Here is a 17,687-nt window from a genome sequence, read left to right as displayed (position 1 = left end):
TTAGAGAAAGGCAATGGGAAATCATTGAAGGATTTAACATGAGAAATAAAGATAAGGTTTACTTTCATTGGGACTTAATTGGGAAATGAACTGGCAAGGACCAAGAACAGATGTAGGCTGATTGAGTAATCCAGCCATGAGAAGGCACTAGGTTAAAGCATGGTGGTGGCAATGGTGGTGGTTAGAGAAATTACGGGGACGTTTGTAAAATAGATTCCGCGACATTTGGTTGTTGATTGAATTAGTGGAGTCAGTGGGGATTAAATTGCTGTTTTATTCTGGGGTGTTATCTATTTAGTCAAATTTCCAACTGAAACCTAAAGAGTTAGCCAGCACCAGTGTTCTTCATAAAAGGGGTGAGGGAAAACGGAAGGAAAGAAACAACTAATTAACAGAAGCATGATCACGAGGTACCTGAATATGAATAGAGAGATCATTATTGATTAGAACTTCTAAAAGCATTTATAATTCAACTCTAGAACAGATTTGTGTTTCCATATATTTTAATTACAAATCAAATGATCTCTGAAAGCCATGCATTTAAATATCTAAAGTATGTAAAGTTTTGCCATACAGGAAGGATCTTGAAAGGAAATAAATTGGTATCTCAAATAGAATTATTCAATAAAAATTTTTATAAAGGGCAGGGTATAGGAAAACTATAAAGGACACTGCAATACTCCCTGGCTAATAACTGTGGAGAAGGGGCTGTTACTACCTCAGAGGAGACAAGAGGAGAAAGTAGCTACCAGAATCCAGAGAGAGAAGTGAGGTCACTTGAGAGGAGCTGAGTGCTTAGGTAAAGGGACTTAGGCAGGCTGCCGGGACCCCCCACAAGGTGAGACCTGGAATGCACCACACTCCACTTGCCCAGTCTTCTTCTCCAGCCACTGCTTCCCAAGGGCTGCCAGAGGCAAGAATGCCTTTGATGTAGTCCAGGGACAGAGCAGGATGGAGAGTCCATTAAAGGGGCAAGCAGAGACTCACCAGCATGCTCCACCTTCGTGCCTTTTTTATGGAAAAAAAGTTCTCATCCGCAATGCAGAAGACACACAAAAAGACCCAGCAGCACTATGACGTGCAAGAACGTGATAAAACGCAGTAGAAAATTAACCCCTACTCCCCCTAATGACGTCAATCACAAGCTGCAGAGCCTCTCCCTGCTTCCATTTGATCAGCATGTTTCCAGGCAAAGCACCTCCCTCTTGATCTTAATAGAATTTATTTAAATGACATTATTTCACAAAAGACCAGTCTTTAGATCTTAAACTACATAATATGAATAAACAAATTTGATTTTACCTTAGAATTAAACTATAAACAATTAAGTAACTTATTAACAAAAATAAAGAGTGAAAGGATGGACTATGTTTCTGTGAGGAGAAGATCAATACTTTGAGAGTGAGTGATGGGAGAAAATTATCCAAAAGCTTAGAAGTTTATTAGCAGGAAGAAAAAGGATCTCTGTTTTGCCTGCTCTTTGATCTCATATAAAGAATTTTTTTAATGTATCTAAGAACTACATTTCTAGTATTGATAGAATTAACTGATTATATTATTGTTTACAAAGCTTTTACACCATACCATGTGGTCCTCATAAGCCACTGAAAGGGAAAAGGAACAGCCTATATACTATCCCTGTGAAGAAAGAAAAACGTTTTCTGAGAGGATGAGTTATCTGCTGAAGGTCACATAGATAATAAGTGATGTAGTCAAGACCAAGCTATTTCAGAACGAAATTCATTGGTATTCACTAAAATATGTGACCATAATATGGGACCAATTATAAGTTAAAATGTCTCATTTCCCATTTATTTATCCCATGACAACTTTTCAATGCCCTGTCATACTTACCATGTTTCCTTGTTTTCTATGTAAGATACGTCCAAAGATAAACTAAATATTAAATATTTAACAACTTCAAGCTTATCTGTGACCCTAAACTTAGAAAGGTACAAAGCAACATTTAGTTTTGTTTTGCAACTAAAGCTCTTAACTATTCAAATCCAGACCCACATATCTTCACCTGATAAATAAAGAACTCGTGGATTCCTCAGCTTTTTGACTCTTTCAATGTTATTCCTATTTCCTTTACCTTTTAAGTTAATCAAAAAATCTTTTTTTTAAAAAATGACTTCCCCCCCCCCCGGAGTAAAATGTATTCCAAGACTGGTGAAGAACAGACTATTAATCTCTTCACTTTATTGACCTACTTCAGTTTCAGCTCATTAAACACAGGCATTTTCAATGATCAAAAGAAAATGAACCAAACGTAACTTGGCATAACCTTACCAAATAAGAGAGTTGTTCAAAAAGCAAATAAATCTGAACAGGTAATTTAATACTGACAATCTTCCATTTAAAGAGTATATATGCTATGAACAAGGACATGCAGAATTAATTTCTACGTTCATTTGATCAGTGAAGTCACACTCTTGATATGCTTTTTATCCAACTCTCTTCTCAGTTCTTAGCCTCTCCCAAAATGAATACTATACTGAAGGAATTATGAACTAACGTCCCTTGAAACTATAAGACAAGGAAAAACAAAAGACTATGAGCTCTAAAAAGATAGCCGCCAAAGATTATTTCATTATATTGCCATACAGAATTATAAAAATTAAAGTAAATCTAATTATCGGAGCACAGGAGAGGAAAACCAGTAATTCAAACCCATTATCCCAAAAAGAACAATAAGCAATTTAAATTAGGAAACAAGAAATATTCACTAGCTTTTAAATATGACTGTATTTGAAAGATATTTAAGTTACTAGCTGAACCATACCAGAATATGCATGTCTCATTAGCACTGACTTAAGTAATCCTTTACTTAGGTAAAATTTCCTAAAACCAGTTCTAAGATATCCTAAAAAAATAACCAATCACAATTCACACAGAAAAAAAAAGGTTTTTTCTAAGATATCACTGAAAAGAAGTCTTAAAGGCTAGGTGAGTAGTTCTAAAATTGGAATTGTTGTAAATACTTTAGAGACAAATTATACCTGCTACCATATATCACGTTTTGTGATTTAACAGCAGTTATTTTCTTGCTTCCTCTGAAAGATTGTGGCCTCTCTACTTGGTCACATGGAATCTAGACCCCAAGTCAGTGTCCTTTAACAATCTTCCCAGCTTAGGAACAATTCCATACATAAGTGATTTGTACTTTTTCCCAACGTGGAATTAATCAGGGTAGGAGACGGAAAAACCAAATCATCTTCCAGTTCCTTACTATTAATTTTCTCATGGAAAGAAACAATTTTGCAAAACATATATTCAAATAAAACACAAACCGACCAACCCACAGCCAATTGTAAATTACAGTTGGTCACCTTTATTTTTCTCCATTCTTCCACTAATAGATCAATTAATGTTCTAAGGCAGCTCAGTCCCACTGTCTACATGGTGATAACAACTGCAAATGAATCCTTAAATGTTAAATAATCTTCCTTGCCTTGCAAGACATTTGAGGAAACTTTCTTTCAGACATTGGTTTGGCAATTAATTTACTCCATTTCAAAAATGTTAGCTAAGACAGATAAAAATTTCTTTAAATTTAAACTTAAAAGCATTAGGTCCCTTTATAAAATTTGTGGCAGTTACATAAGAAGATATTAACTCCACATGAACAGTTTATTCAACAACACAACTAAGCCCAGATCAGAATATATTTTTTAAAACTTCACCATCTACATTTCTCATTCTATTAATATCAGGCATAAAAAACATAATTAAACACAATAAATTGAGCCTGTTGGGTAACTATGAATATAAGATTAATTCTAAAAATCAAAATTGATTTATTAAGTTTGCCCTCATCACAGAACAAAAAGATAAATCAATCACAGTTCCTGCTCTCAAGTAGCCTATAGTCTAGCAGAAGGAAAGAAACACATTTAAAATCAGTATTGCTACTTTTGAGTCCCAACCTTATATTAGAAATAATTAAATACTGATCTGTATGTGGTGAGTGAGGATTTCAGGGCTGGTCAAGGAAAAGACAGAACCTGGGGCTTCCCTGGTGGTGCAGTGGTTGAGAGTCCACCTGCCGATGCAGGGGACACGGGTTCGTGCCCAGGTCGAGGAAGATCCCACATGCCGCGGAGCGGCTGGGCCCGTGAGCCATGGCCGCTGAGCCTGCGCGTCCGGAGCCTGTGCTCCGCAACGGGAGAGGCTACAACAGTGAGAGGCCCGCGTACCGCAAAAAAAAAAAAAAAGACAGGACCTCATGATGGCAATAGTATGCAATGAGCTTTATTTGGGTGCCGCTTTGACAGGCTGCACGAGAGGGGATGTCCCTCACAGCAGGAGACCTGCCAAGACATTGGTGCATGACCACCACCCAGAAGAGGAAGAAAACAAGGGAAATCCCAGGAGAGAGGGGTATTGGAGAGGGGGCCCCCGTGTCTAGGTGATATTGCTTAGCAGCCAGATGGGAAGTCTCTGAGTCAAAGAGCTCCAAAGAGCAGCAGTAACTTGGGGTCTTTTACTGCACCAGAGTTCATTTTATCTATATGGCTAGCAGATAAGTTCAGCTTTGTGGGGTTTGCAAAGCAGGCAGGCTCTAAACGACTAAAAATATGTTTACTTGAGCTATATTTAAAGCAATTGGAACTGTAAAGATTTGAGTTTGGCACCAGTGGACTTTGGGCTAATGGTCCCAACCAGCTGTGAAGGAGTAAAAGACATAGGGGCCAATTTTTAACTCATTTTTATAACACCATAAAACATTAAAAAATATCATTGTATCAACAGAATCTTGGGTGTTCAATACCTGTGGACTGACTTCTAAAGTCTAACTTAAGAATCAGAGAGGTTCAAAAGGTGAAATAAGAGGCTCCTTGAAGCTTTACTAAAGTATTCAACAAACATTTCAACTCCTATTTTGTGTCAGCCACTGTTCTGGGCACCAGATATTCTACAGTGAACAAGGTACACAGCTGGACTGGCTACAGAATTTGCAGGGCCCAATGCAAAAAGGAAGCACAGGACCCTTTTTCAAACTTCAAGATGGTAACAGCAGGACATTAAACCAAGCACAGGGCCCTTCTGGGTGTGGGACCCTGTGTGACTGTGTACGTTTCATATCCATGAAACCAGTCTCGGTAGACATGTCCTCTATCCTCAACATGCACACAATCTAGTGGTGAAAAATCAACAGTAAAAAGAAAAGAAATATGGCACCATGAAAAGTGCCATGAAAGAAACAGAGTTCAGTGAACCTTGAGAAAGGCTTCCCTGAGGAGCTGACATTTAAGCTGAGACCTGAGGCTTGCAAGCCAGCCAGCTATATAATGTGTGTATGTGAAGGACCCATAGGTTGGACATTTATGCTAGTGGTTCTCAGTCAGGACGATTTTGCCTCTCCTGGGTCATTTGGCAATGTCTAGAGACATCTGTTATCAGAACTGGGGGTGGGGGGGAGGTATTGTTACTGGCATCCAGAGGGCTAAAGGTCAGGGAAGCTTCTAAACACCTTACAATACACAGGACAGCACTCGCCGCCCCTGCCAACAACAAAGAATTATCCAGCCCCACAGGTCAGTGGTGCTGACACTGAAAAACCCTGAAGTGGAATGAATGTAGATAAGGTGATCTCAAAGCTGTGAGTGGGGTGAGAGTTTGGCACATTTGCCTTTCATGTCCTTAGCCATGTGACTTTATGGTAGCAAATATTAGAAACCTATATTTCCAACAACAGTAGAGAATCAATTAATGGTACAGTGATTCAGTAGAATCTTAGTCACTAAAAAAAATACATATTTAGAAGGATGTTTATGATTGGAAAAGGCATGTTACAAAGAAAGAAAAAGTGATTCTACATTCTTTCAAAAAATATTTATGTGCTGAGCAGAGGATTCATGAGGGTGTTGAAAAGATAATTCAAAGGGTTATTGGTAGTTATTTCTGGATGGTAAAATTATTTATGCTTTCTTTGTACTTTTCAGTATTTTAAATTTTCAAGAGAAATGTAGACTCTCATAAAATCATGAAAGTACAAAATCTCATTTTCTTTCTGAAAAAGTGTATTATACATTCAACTTACATGGCAGCCATATGTGAACCTGATAAGGCTAATCAAAAACTGTGAGGGCTTCCCTGGTGGCGCAGTGGTTGAGAGTCCGCCTGCCGATGCAGGGGACGCGGGTTCGTACCCTGGTCCGGGAAGATCCCACATGCCGTGGAGCAGCTGGGCTCGTGAGCCATGGCCGCTGAGCCTGCGCGTCCGGAGCCTGTGCCCCGCAACGAGAGAGGCCCGCGTACCGCAAAAAAAAAAAAAAAAAAGTGATATTTGTTGTGATTCACAGAAGAATGACTAATCATTTTAGGATGATTTTAGCAGTATCACTTGGTAAAATTTGAAATTTCTAAAGCTGAAAAGTAGAAGAATTGAGGGCACAATTGGTGGTATCTTGTCTTCTAAAGGTCAGGCTTTTGTAAAAGAAAGGTAGATATGGAAAATGGCTACTCTCTATTAAAATGAATCATTCATGTTAGTTAACGGAGTAGATAGGGTACCACGTTCACAATCTATTTCAACAAAGTATATGAATGAAGTCTCTCATGACTCCATTTTAACAAAATGAATTTGTGGTTTCTTGAACAGTTATATCAAGAGGCCATTGATTTATAAGTCATGTCTGTTTACAAGTAGTACCTGGTTGTTGAAATGTTACTCTTGGTCTTATACCAATTAATGATAAAAGAAATGTTATAGACCAGGAAGGTGTTCTTATCAGACAAGCCAAATTCCATATTCTAGAAAGTCCCAGCAAGCTGGAAACATGGTTGGGGGAAGTATAAAATAATTATAAAGTGCTATTCTTAAGTTTCCTAAATTGCACCCCTCCTTAAAGCCGATTATACAAATACAGGATGTTGGACACTTGGCAAAAAGGAACTTAAATTTGGGGATGGAGAGAGGACAGGGACACACACAACATTTACATTTGTTAGTAAACTGACCATGAGGGAATAGGATGTGATTTGTACAATTCAGGCCCTGATGGAGAGTCATACTCTATGGCCCAAAAGTAGAAAATCATACTCGCTTCCCCATTATGAAGCTTCACTAAAAGCCTGGCTAAAAATGAAACACATCATTTTCTTAGACATCGAAGCACACGGCAGATTTTCCAGAGGAGAAAGTGACAAGTTTCCCTGACACTGGAACTAAGGCTTGATGTTTACAACTCAACGGAGACAACATGCTCAGAATAAGAAAACAGTGATGAGGCAAAGCCACTTGAGACCTGTGATGCAGCAGGATAGCCACGAGGACTCTCTACAACCACAAAAGTAACTAAACATCCCTGTCTTTTGATCAGCAAGAGTGACTACTGCTTCTTCGTTAAAGAAAACTCCCCCCATCTTAATCTTCCTGACACCTAAGTAAGTTATGAAGATGCTCAATTCCTGAATTGCCCTGCTTCCTTAAACCCTTGGAATCACCCAGCACAAAGCCAAATCCTATAAAAAGCCCCTTTCAACGGCCTCTAACCAAGGCACCCACAGTTCCTGAGCTGTGCGATCTCCCTTGCTGCAGAAAGTCAGACCTAGTTTATTTGACTATCATCCTGTTTCTGGTGGTTCCTGGCTGGTGGACTTCAACCCAAGACAAGCCTGTTATTACTAATCTGCCCAACATCAGCCTGTGGGTCCCTTTTATGGTTTTGGATCACCATAACCATGCTGCCCAAGCAGCAAAAAGGGTTAGTTCATGAGAAACAAGAGTCCCAAATTGAGATTACTGTCAGTAGTGACTATGGCCACCAGCCATCTAATGATGTGACTCCCTAAGCCATCTCCTACACACTCCTTCACCTCCCTGAATATAGACAGCAGGATGGTGATGGAACCAGTGGCTATGGGTGCTGCAGGTAGCAGTGGTGCAGTGCAGCTTGGTTTCTTTCTTAGAGTTCCCCTTAGTCCACAAAAAAACAGAATATTCACCATAACCTAAGAAATACCATTTCAGATAGGTTTCTTTCTTATAGTTTCCATTAGTTCACAAAAAGAAACAAAACATTCACCATAATCTAAACCATTTCAGATTTTCCATTAGCTCATGAAAAGAAACAAAATGTTCACCATGACCTAATAAGTATCATTTTAGATAGAAACCTATTTCCCAATTTTAAAAACAATCATCTGTGACTTTTAAAAAACTAGTTATTATAAAACACATTCTGATTTATAGAGATCCAAAACTAAAATTTCACCCTTAAAGGTCAAGTTCAGTTACAATCAAGACACTAAAATAAAAAACTGTGGGCTTCCCTGGTGGCGCAGTGGTTGAGAGTCCGCCTGCCGATGCAGGGGACACGGGTTCGTGCCCCGGTCTGGGAAGATCCCACATGCCGCGGAGCGGCTGGGCCCGTGAGCCATGGCTACTGAACCTGAGCGTCCAGAGCCTGTGCTCCGCAACGGGAGAGGCCACAACAGTGAGAAGCCCACGTACAGAAAAAAAAAAAAATTAAATTAAAAAATAAATAAATAAAAAATAAAAAACTGTAATAACAGCAATGCATTTTTGAGCACTTACTATGTATCTAGATTTGTGCTATTTTACATACATGTATTATTGCATTTCATTTACGCAACATGCCTTTGAGAACTAACATCCCCATTTTACAGATGAGAAAATGGAGGTTCAAAGAGGACAACTGATTAACCTCGGTCACAGAGCTACAGGTGCCAGGACCAGGTTTTGAACCCAAATGTCTATAATTCCAAACTCCAAGGTCACCAAGTAGATTGTTTCTCTTGGGTATCAGTATAAAACAACACTGCCCTTGAAGCCAATATAAGACTGGATTATAATGAAAGCAGTTAAAAAAAAAAAAGAACTATAGCGCACTACTTAAAGTGTCCTGTAGTATTAGAATTTAACTTTGCCACATCAAGTTTATTTTTATTATACCATTTTCAGCCAAAGCTACCAAGAAAAAGTTATCTTTCACACGCTACTCTCTGTATCAAGCAACATCCACACTTTAAAAACTAGTTGGTATATAAAATCTGAAGGTAGCCTTGGATTTTTATAAGCTTCTCCTTTCTGAATTAAATTCTTTAAAAAAAAAGGAAATAATGCATGTGTGAACAATGCCTGTGTGAAGAGAATTTCAATGGGAAAGCATTATTCCTTCTCCCCAATAAAAAAAATAAAAATAAAAGGACCTTTTAAAAGACATTTTCACTAACAGTTCTTTTCTGGATGAAATAAACAAGAGCAAAGGGCACCTTGACTACTACCTAGGAAATAAAATCAGAACACAGGGAAATCTGTAATTCTAATCACATTTACACCTTCTCTCCTTTTTTACATTTCTCATCCAAACATCCTTAGGAGCTCAATAGGCTTAAAAGAATTGGAGCAGGGTAGAGAACAAAGGTGAGGGGAATCTGAGAAACAGCTTAAATGGCTGTTCTCACCATTTTAGTAATTTCGAATTGGGTAACATAGTTTTCAGAATATGTAAAAGTCACAAATATAGAATGAAACTGTAAAAAGTTATTCTACCTGCTTATATTTTAAAAGTGGTATTTTGGCCAGGCATCTCAGGAATTAACTGCTTGTGGACAAGAAATGCAAGAAAGCACTAAAAAAATTAACTTTCAAGGAAAACAAATACCAAATTTAAATGTATTAGCTTTAGTCAATGAAAGCCTATGTGCTAAATACATACACCTGCTAAAAAGAATATTAATATTTGTATTCTTATGTGAGAATGACTACTTAGATATTAACTATGTTCTCTCTTGAGACTGAGGATAATTTTAGAAAATAAGATTCAACTACTATACTCAATCAAGCTAAATATTATAGATCACATATAAATACAAAAATAAAGAAAAGCATTTATGAACCATGTGGTATGTGTGGTTTACTCAAATGGGGAATGAAAGTTTTTTTAGTGGAAGGAAAAGAGACGTCTATGTTAAAAAAAAAACAGTTTAATATTCATTTAATTATTCAAATAAAAAATGACCAACAATAGAGGAATGATAAAAATTCAGAATTATATCAAATTCAGATGTGAGTGCCTGTCCAAAGAAACAGTTTAATATTCATTTAATTATTCAAATAAAAAATGACCAACAATAGAGAAACAATAAAAATTCAGAATTATATCAAATTCAGATGTAAGTGCCTGTTATTGGGTGATTCTGATTCACAATAATACTTTCACGTGACTTTTTCTTAATGCAAGTATCAAAAGAATTCAGCACTTCTTTTCACCAGCACCACTGACGTCCCTAAGAGTGCAGCCCCGCACGGCCCCTTGAGGAGGTGCTGCTAGGAGTCCTCCATCGCCCTTAAGCCACAGATAAAGAAAGGTACTAGCAATGGGGAAACAATCCAGAATGCCTTAGAAAAGAAGGTGCCTGCCATCCTGGCTCTTTTTTGTGTGTCATGTATATCAAACACAAATATGTACAACCATTTCCTTCTCTGTAGGACAGAGTTTCAGTTTCAGTAAAATGTTATGCCAGTGACTGATACGCTGCAAAGTTCCTCTTCAAAAGAGATGAAACACACACAAGCTTCTAGAAATGTAATACCTTCTAGTCACTGTATTACGTTTAGCAGGTACCAGATATACTGAGATATGAGATGGGTGGTGAAATCAAGGCCTTACTGTCAACATTTACTGAACGTATCAGCCAAAATTATGGGATCTGGGGGGCAAAATCTATGGTTCAGGTGAGGATTTCACAGCTCAATGCCCTCACCAAGTCCCCTGCCCCAACACACACACTCATTTTAGTTGCATTAGCTACTGACAAGTGAGGGTTTGGTTTTGTTTTTTTTTTTAATGAAACGAATGCACCGAAATAAGAGCAGGTTTACAAGGGGGTGGCATCGTTTGAGAACAGAACTGCCCTCAGCTGAGAATATCCAACTATGTTGTTTCAAGTAGTATAGAAAAAGTGCCTAGTACCGAATAGGTATTCAAATAAATATGTGTGTTTGTTTATAAGACTAGTCTTGTAAACTAAAATGGTTTCGGTGGGCTCAGATGGCCAGATTTTCCTTGTGGGATGACTCCAGAACTGAGTTGACAACCAGCAAAGAAATCAAGCGGAAGAGCTACAGCTCCATAGTGCTAAGAGCAAGCCCCCTCACCATACAAACTCAGAGGATGGATTTTAGACCCAAGCATCCTCCACAAGTTCTTCGTCCAACCAATAAGCTCACAGCATTTGTCAATGTGTTGGCCTCGTAATTAGGTGCATTGCTCCAGTAAGATCGATCTTAGCTCCAGACACCTGCTGTCCCCTTTGACAACTAAGACCTATTCTTCCAGACCGAATGTAAACTGGAAATCCCGCCCGCAGAAGGAAATTTGCGCGGAGGGGCCACGGAGCACAGGGTAAAGGTGCAGGCACACGCGCTTACGAGAAGCAGAATCGACGCTGGCCACACTTACTGTATTCTTTCCCTTTCAATCTCTGGAAGATCTCATCCATGTCAAGTGGCTCCCCCATGCATTCTGTTTGATCGCCTGTTGCCGGCACATCTTTCAGGCGTTGCATCTACCCAGTGGTTCCGAGAGACACGCTGGGTAGTTTAGGTTCCTGCAAGGAGGGCTTGATGCCCGGGCGCGGAGGGGCAGCTAAGGGTCACACCAGGGAGGGCGAGTCTTAATGACAGAGGAGACCGGCCGCCCTAGTCAGTGCCCCATTCTCCAGCAAAGGAGGATAAGGCAGCTTTGTGTTTTTACTATCAAACTTACAGCGACCAACCCAACTCCGTCCACCGTACGAGAAAGCAGCCAACCGAAGCCCCCCGGCGGGGAACTGGGGAAGTTCCCACGCGGAACAGAAACGCGGTCAGGCCGCGCTGTCCCCCGCTGGCAGGTTTACCGGCCCCTTCCAGCGCATCCGCCGAGACTAAGGGAGCCTGGCGGGAAGCAAACGCCCAGACCCCGGCTCAGCCGCAGGCGGAGTCAGGGAGTCCCCGGAGCTGCGCTCGGGATGTTCACGCCGCGCTTCCCCAGAGGCCTCCCCAGGATTCACCTTGCGCGGCCCGAGGGCCTCAAAGGTCATCTTCCCACGAAGAGCCATTCTGACAACCTGGGGAGCGCAGGGCCGGCGCTCCGGACGCCTCAGCCCGCGCCCAGACGCACAGCTCCGCGCCTTACCTGCCCGCGGCGAATCCTGCAGCCCCTTGACAGGTCCCACCAGGCGCCACTGGAAAAGTTTCCGAACTTCTTCGCAGCTCTGCAAGCCCTCGCTTCGGGTAGACCCAACGAGAGCCAGAAGGAGGAGACAGCGACAGCCCACGCGCCAGGTCTGTGCGTCCATCATCGGTGTCCTGGTCACTCCTTCCCCCGCCGTGGACCCCACTCTCCCCGCGCGCCTTGCGCTGCAGGCGCTGGAAAAGGCTCGGCGGTCGAGGTTCCCAAGAGGTACGTTCTATCGGTGAGCTAGGACGCCGGCTTCACCTGCGGGCACTTGGCTTTCTCCGGAGGTGCCCCAAGACTGAGACACCGGAGTTCTCGGGCAGAGCGCCGCCAGGTCTCCCTCTCCAGCGGGGCGAGATGGCGCCGCGCGAGCGAGGAAACGTCTGGAGTCGCACGGAGCCCGCGAGTATCTGGCTCGGGCCACCGCCGCGGTCGCCGGGGGCTCGGCTGGAAGCGGCCGACCTGGGACGCGCCGCCAGTCGAGCTCCGCGGACAGGCCCCGCCCCCGCCCCGTGGTCCGGCCACGCCCCCCGCGTGCCGCCCGGGGCCTCACAGGTGGAGCCTGTCAAAGGTGGTACACGCTGGAGAGACAGCAGAGCGGCGCTGCGTGGAGCCGGGAAACAGCTAAAACGGAACCCGACCTCGCTCTCCCGATCCATTCCGAGGAACTGCAGTCTGATGAAAAGAAGAGCGAATGTACGAAGAGGCTTAGAGAAGACAAGAGATGAGAAACACCAACTGGGAATACGTCCATATAAATACTTCCGTATAAATCAAGGTCCTCAATGCGTAGGAATTTGTATTCAAATTGCATGAAATGGGATCTGGGCACAATACAAAAGGCAAAAAACTATTTATAGTTAAAGATCTCAATTGAGAGGCTTGATAGCACTTACGTTTTAAAAGAGTGTACATGAGACGTTATTTTTTTTTTAATTGCTGTATGTTTGCTGCTTTGGAACTTTTTTTGTAACATTACGATTTTCTGAAAAAATTTAGAAGTCATAAAAATTACATTCAAACCTTATAACGTTCTTATTTTCACAGTAAAGTCCAGTTTATTCTCTTATTACCCTTTAGCATCATATTTTGCTTCAGTACTTTGTATCTACAAGGGCCCTTCTGAGCTTTACCACTTCTGGAATTTCTTTAAAACATTTCTCAAAGAACTACTAGGGTAAAAGTGCTCAGGGGAGTTTCTCACAAGGAAGATAGAAAAATGAAGACTTTAAGTGATTTTAAAATGACAAAGGAATTTTGTCAATTTACAAAAGGACTGCATTAGAAATCATAAGCCAAAGGGCCAGATGTATTTTTGAAATATGACTGACTTAACACTAAGACTGTGAATGACAAGAGTGTTTCATCATCTACAGGCACCTGAAGACAGTCCTCCTCCAGTAAAACAAAACTACTTAAAAGCATCAGGCCAGGGAGAAAGAATCTCAGAGATTACTTGGTCCAATTCATTTACTTGGAATCTCTAAAACAATTTGTCTTACAAGGATAAAATCACAAACACCACTGAGAATGATTGATGGTTCAGTAAAAACTAGTCAACTAAGAAATACTGATTGAACACATACTATATTTTTATTTTATTTTATTATTTTATTTTTTTTGCAGTACACGGGCCTCTCACTGTTGTGGCCTCTCCCGTTGCGGAGCACAGGCTCTGGACACGCAGGCTCAGCGGCCATGGCTCACAGGCCCAGCCGCTCCGCGGCATGTGGGATCCTCCCGGACTGGGGCATGAACCCATGTCCCCTGCATCGGCAGGCGGACTCTCAACCACTGTGCCACCAGGTAAGCCCATACTATATTTTTAGAAAAACAGTAAGCTAGGCAGAATTGGGATTCCAGAGACATGTAAGCAAGTTCTCGATGTTTTTGCAATTTGTTTCAGCAGAATAATTAGGTGGGGAGTTATATACAGAAATGGAATAGGATCTAATGAGAAAATAAATGTCCAGTCCATGTAAAATGTCCTCAATTACAAAAATAAATATTTTGTTTCTACCTCTTATTCCCTACCCCTACCACCATGGATGAGCTTTAAGACAAGCTTCCTTCTGCCAACCAGGATACAATAGCAAAGTGCCTTTCATGTGAACACTCTAGAGCAAAACCTCTACACACTGTACTATAACTAATCTTTTGTTCAGTTTACCTGTAAACATTAAAGATGAAGCCAGGGAGGAATGTCTGTAATTTAACAGTGATAATGTCTCATTTTTCAAAAGTTATTCAATAAACATTTATTGAATGCCTTTTATGTAATAGCACTGTGTTTTGCTTTTGAAATACCAATACTTGTAGATAGAAGAATCTCTAAAGGGTCATTATTTAAAATACACTTTAGTATTCTTCTAAATGCAAAGCTTCTAAGTAACCCTTTACAGTGTGTCAACTCAAGAACTTGTAAAGAGAAATAAAGAACCTCCAGCATGGTTTAGGTGATCTTAATGATGTCACATTGCCCTCCATTCTGACTACTGCTTTAAGCTAATACTGGCCACTGGTTAGCTCACCCTCAGAAACTGGTTGGAGTTAACTCCTGTACCCAATCAAAATTAATAGATAATATTTACTAAGTGCTTACAGGTATTCTCATTTAACGTTTCAACCACCCCATGAGACAGTCACTATGATACTCATGAGGAAACAGAGGTACAAAGAGATTAAACAGCCTTCCAGAAGCACAGATAAGAGCCCAGATGTAAGCCAGGCATGCCGACTTCTGCACTCCCGTGGCCACCACCTCTCCTGCTCTGACACACCAGACACCTGCCTTGTGGCCCCTGGACTCAACCCACATCATATATGGGTAAAGATCCTGGTGCTCGGTGCTCTTCCTTGGGGACAGCCAGCTGGACCTCATCTCCGTAGTGGTCCAGAGACCTGCAGCGACTCTAACCCTGGCCCAACCCTACCTTCCCGGCAGCCGCCTGAGGTCCTACTTAACCCTTCAATCAGGAGGACTATAGTGTAAGAACTAAAATTCCAGGAGCTGCCTTGACCTCTTTGACCCTCGTGGGATCCCAAAGGCCTACTGGTGTGTTCTGAACTAGCCAGATACGCCCCCCAACCCAGCAGTAAAGGATCCCTCCCTGGCCAGCTCCCCTATCAGCCAGACCAGCTCCATCCCACCTTATCATCCACCTAACCGGTTTCTCTTCTCTACCAGCCCCTCGAAATTATCCTACAAGTCAGTCACATCCTCCATGGGAACCAAGGGTCACCTGACCCTCTTGTCACTACAAAGCCTGCCTCTCACAGCCCTCTGGCTCACTCGGCTCTCAAGTGGAGCCCACACGTGGCCCTGCATGGAATGCGCTATCTTCCTCCCCTGGACTGAGTGTGTGTGACTCATAAGCTGCTGTGAGTCTCATCTGCCCATCATGTGTCTGGCCATCTCTTATTAATTAGGAAGGGGGATCCTTCCTTCATCAATGAGGTAAATAGGAGGCAATACAAAGGCTTCCACTTAGCTATTTCGCCAGAAAATCCTGACTTCTGCCTTGCCCCACCTTCTCTCTCTCCCAAACGCTGCCTGGTTAAAGGGAGCCAAATTGGAGCTCAGCCCCAGCTGACCCTAGTAACGAATTTCTGCCCCCATAATCAGATTACTTCTGATTACCAAGTAATCAGAAGGAAACTGAGGGATCTTCTCCTGATGTCTCCTCAGGTCAAGAGAGCAACTGTTGAGAAAAAGCTGCCTGCAGGAGAGAACTCACAGCAAATTACAACATTCCATAAAATACTCAAAACCAGATACCAAGATGAAATGTTCGTGGAAGTCAGCGGGAAACTTTGATCAGCAAACACATTTTCACACCAACGCTTTCTAAAGAGATATATCTATTGCTAATGTATATTTCCAATTGGAAAAACCTCATCTTCTAATCACCAGTACACGTTTATCAATGATTTTGAAATATTTTAGATGCACTTATGTCATTATCTCACAGTAATTATGCTTCAAGGCAAAGACAATGTAACTATTTCTCAAAAAGCATTAGATAAATACACTGTTCCTGTGTGGAGGTTTCAAAAGTATTTCATACTGTATTTAATTTTACATCTTTTGTGCTTAATGAAAGACATTTGACTTCTTTCAGAGAACTTACTGAGAAATAAAAATATTAGCTGTTCTAAATGAGAATGAAAGCATTAAAAATGACACTAAGAAAGGAACCCAGGGACACTCAATGAGTTTATGAAACTAAATTTCTTCAAATAATTTTCTTCTAGTCCATATATAAGAACATAAAAATGGTGTTTTTCAGTTGTGACATACATTACATGTGTAAATTACAGTACATTATAATGGAAATGAATACAGTACAAATTTCTCTCATTTGCAAATGTAGACTTTGCACCAACTAATATGAACCCAACTATTTTTTATTTACAGAGTAAAATCCACATTTAAAATTCAGTTTCATCATTAATTATGCCAATATTTTAAGGAAAGACAATTGCATTAACAAATAAATTCAGTTGTTATCTATCTGGAATATATAATATTCCTCCTTAAATGTTTTTCAGAAATTAAACTAGGCAAAAAAAAAAAATCTTTATACCTGATTGTTGCTGGTTGTTTAATGTGAGAACTAAAGGGTTGCAGCAGTTTATCTGCCAGACTATAAGCCCTGTGAGATCTAGTGAGCCTTCCATATCCGCCTCTACACTCTGAGCAGCGAGTGACTGACTGCATGTGTGTCCATCCATAACTGTACTGAATGAATTTGGCCCCCATGAATTTGATGTTCTCATGTGCCCTGTATTATCTTTATTAGATTTCTGTGATTATTTTTTTTAACATCTTTACTGGAGTTTAATTGCTTTACAGTGGTGTGTTAGTTTCTGCTGTATAACAAAGTGAATCAGCTATACATATACATATATACCCATATCTTCTCCTTCTTGGGTCTCCCTCCCATCATCCCTATCCCACCCCTCTAGGTGGTCACAAAGCACAGAGCTGATCTCCCTGTGCTATGTGGCTGCTTCCCACTAGCTATCTATTTTACATTTGGTAGTGTATATATATATGTCCATGCCACTCTCTCATATCATCCCAGCTTACCCTTCCCCCTCCCCGTGTCCTCAAGTCCATTCTGTATGTCTGCATCTTTATTCCTGTCCTGCCCCTAGGTTCCTCAGAACCTTTTTTTTTTTTTAGATTCCATATATATGTGTTAGCATACGGTATTTGTTTTTCTCTTTCTGACTTACTTCACTCTGTATGACAGACTCTAGGTCCATCCACCTCACTACAAATAACTCAATTTCATTTCTTTTTATGGCTGAGTAATATTCCATTGTATATATGTGCCACATCTTCTTTATCCATTCATCTGTTGATGGACACTTAGGTTGATTCCATGTCCTAGCTATTGTAAATAGAGCTGCAATGAACATTGTGGTACATGACTCTTTTTGAATTATGGTTTTCTCAGTAAAATGCCCAGTAGTGGGATTGCTGGGTCA

The 17,687-nt window shown here is 40.9% G+C and overlaps 1 protein-coding gene across 1 annotated transcript in view; it reads right to left on the bottom strand.

Moving 5' to 3' along the window:
* The window catches only part of GPC5 (glypican 5), a gene marked incomplete at both ends in the record, with an annotated part of 1,313,977 nt that extends 1,301,662 nt beyond the window's left edge, over nt 1–12,315 (bottom strand). The window contains one exon of the mRNA XM_081214376.1: nt 12,150–12,315. Within this exon, the coding sequence (XP_081070502.1) occupies nt 12,150–12,315 (166 nt within the window). The remainder of the gene's footprint in view (nt 1–12,149) is intronic.
* Nucleotides 12,316–17,687: the final 5,372 nt, after the last annotated feature.

Source organism: Mesoplodon bidens (assembly GCF_964165515.1).
Source record: "Mesoplodon bidens genome assembly, chromosome: 17".
Classification (NCBI taxonomy): Eukaryota; Metazoa; Chordata; class Mammalia; order Artiodactyla; family Ziphiidae; genus Mesoplodon; species Mesoplodon bidens.
Note: the sequence above shows the minus strand (reverse complement) of the source record. Positions and strands in the feature narration are given on the sequence as shown.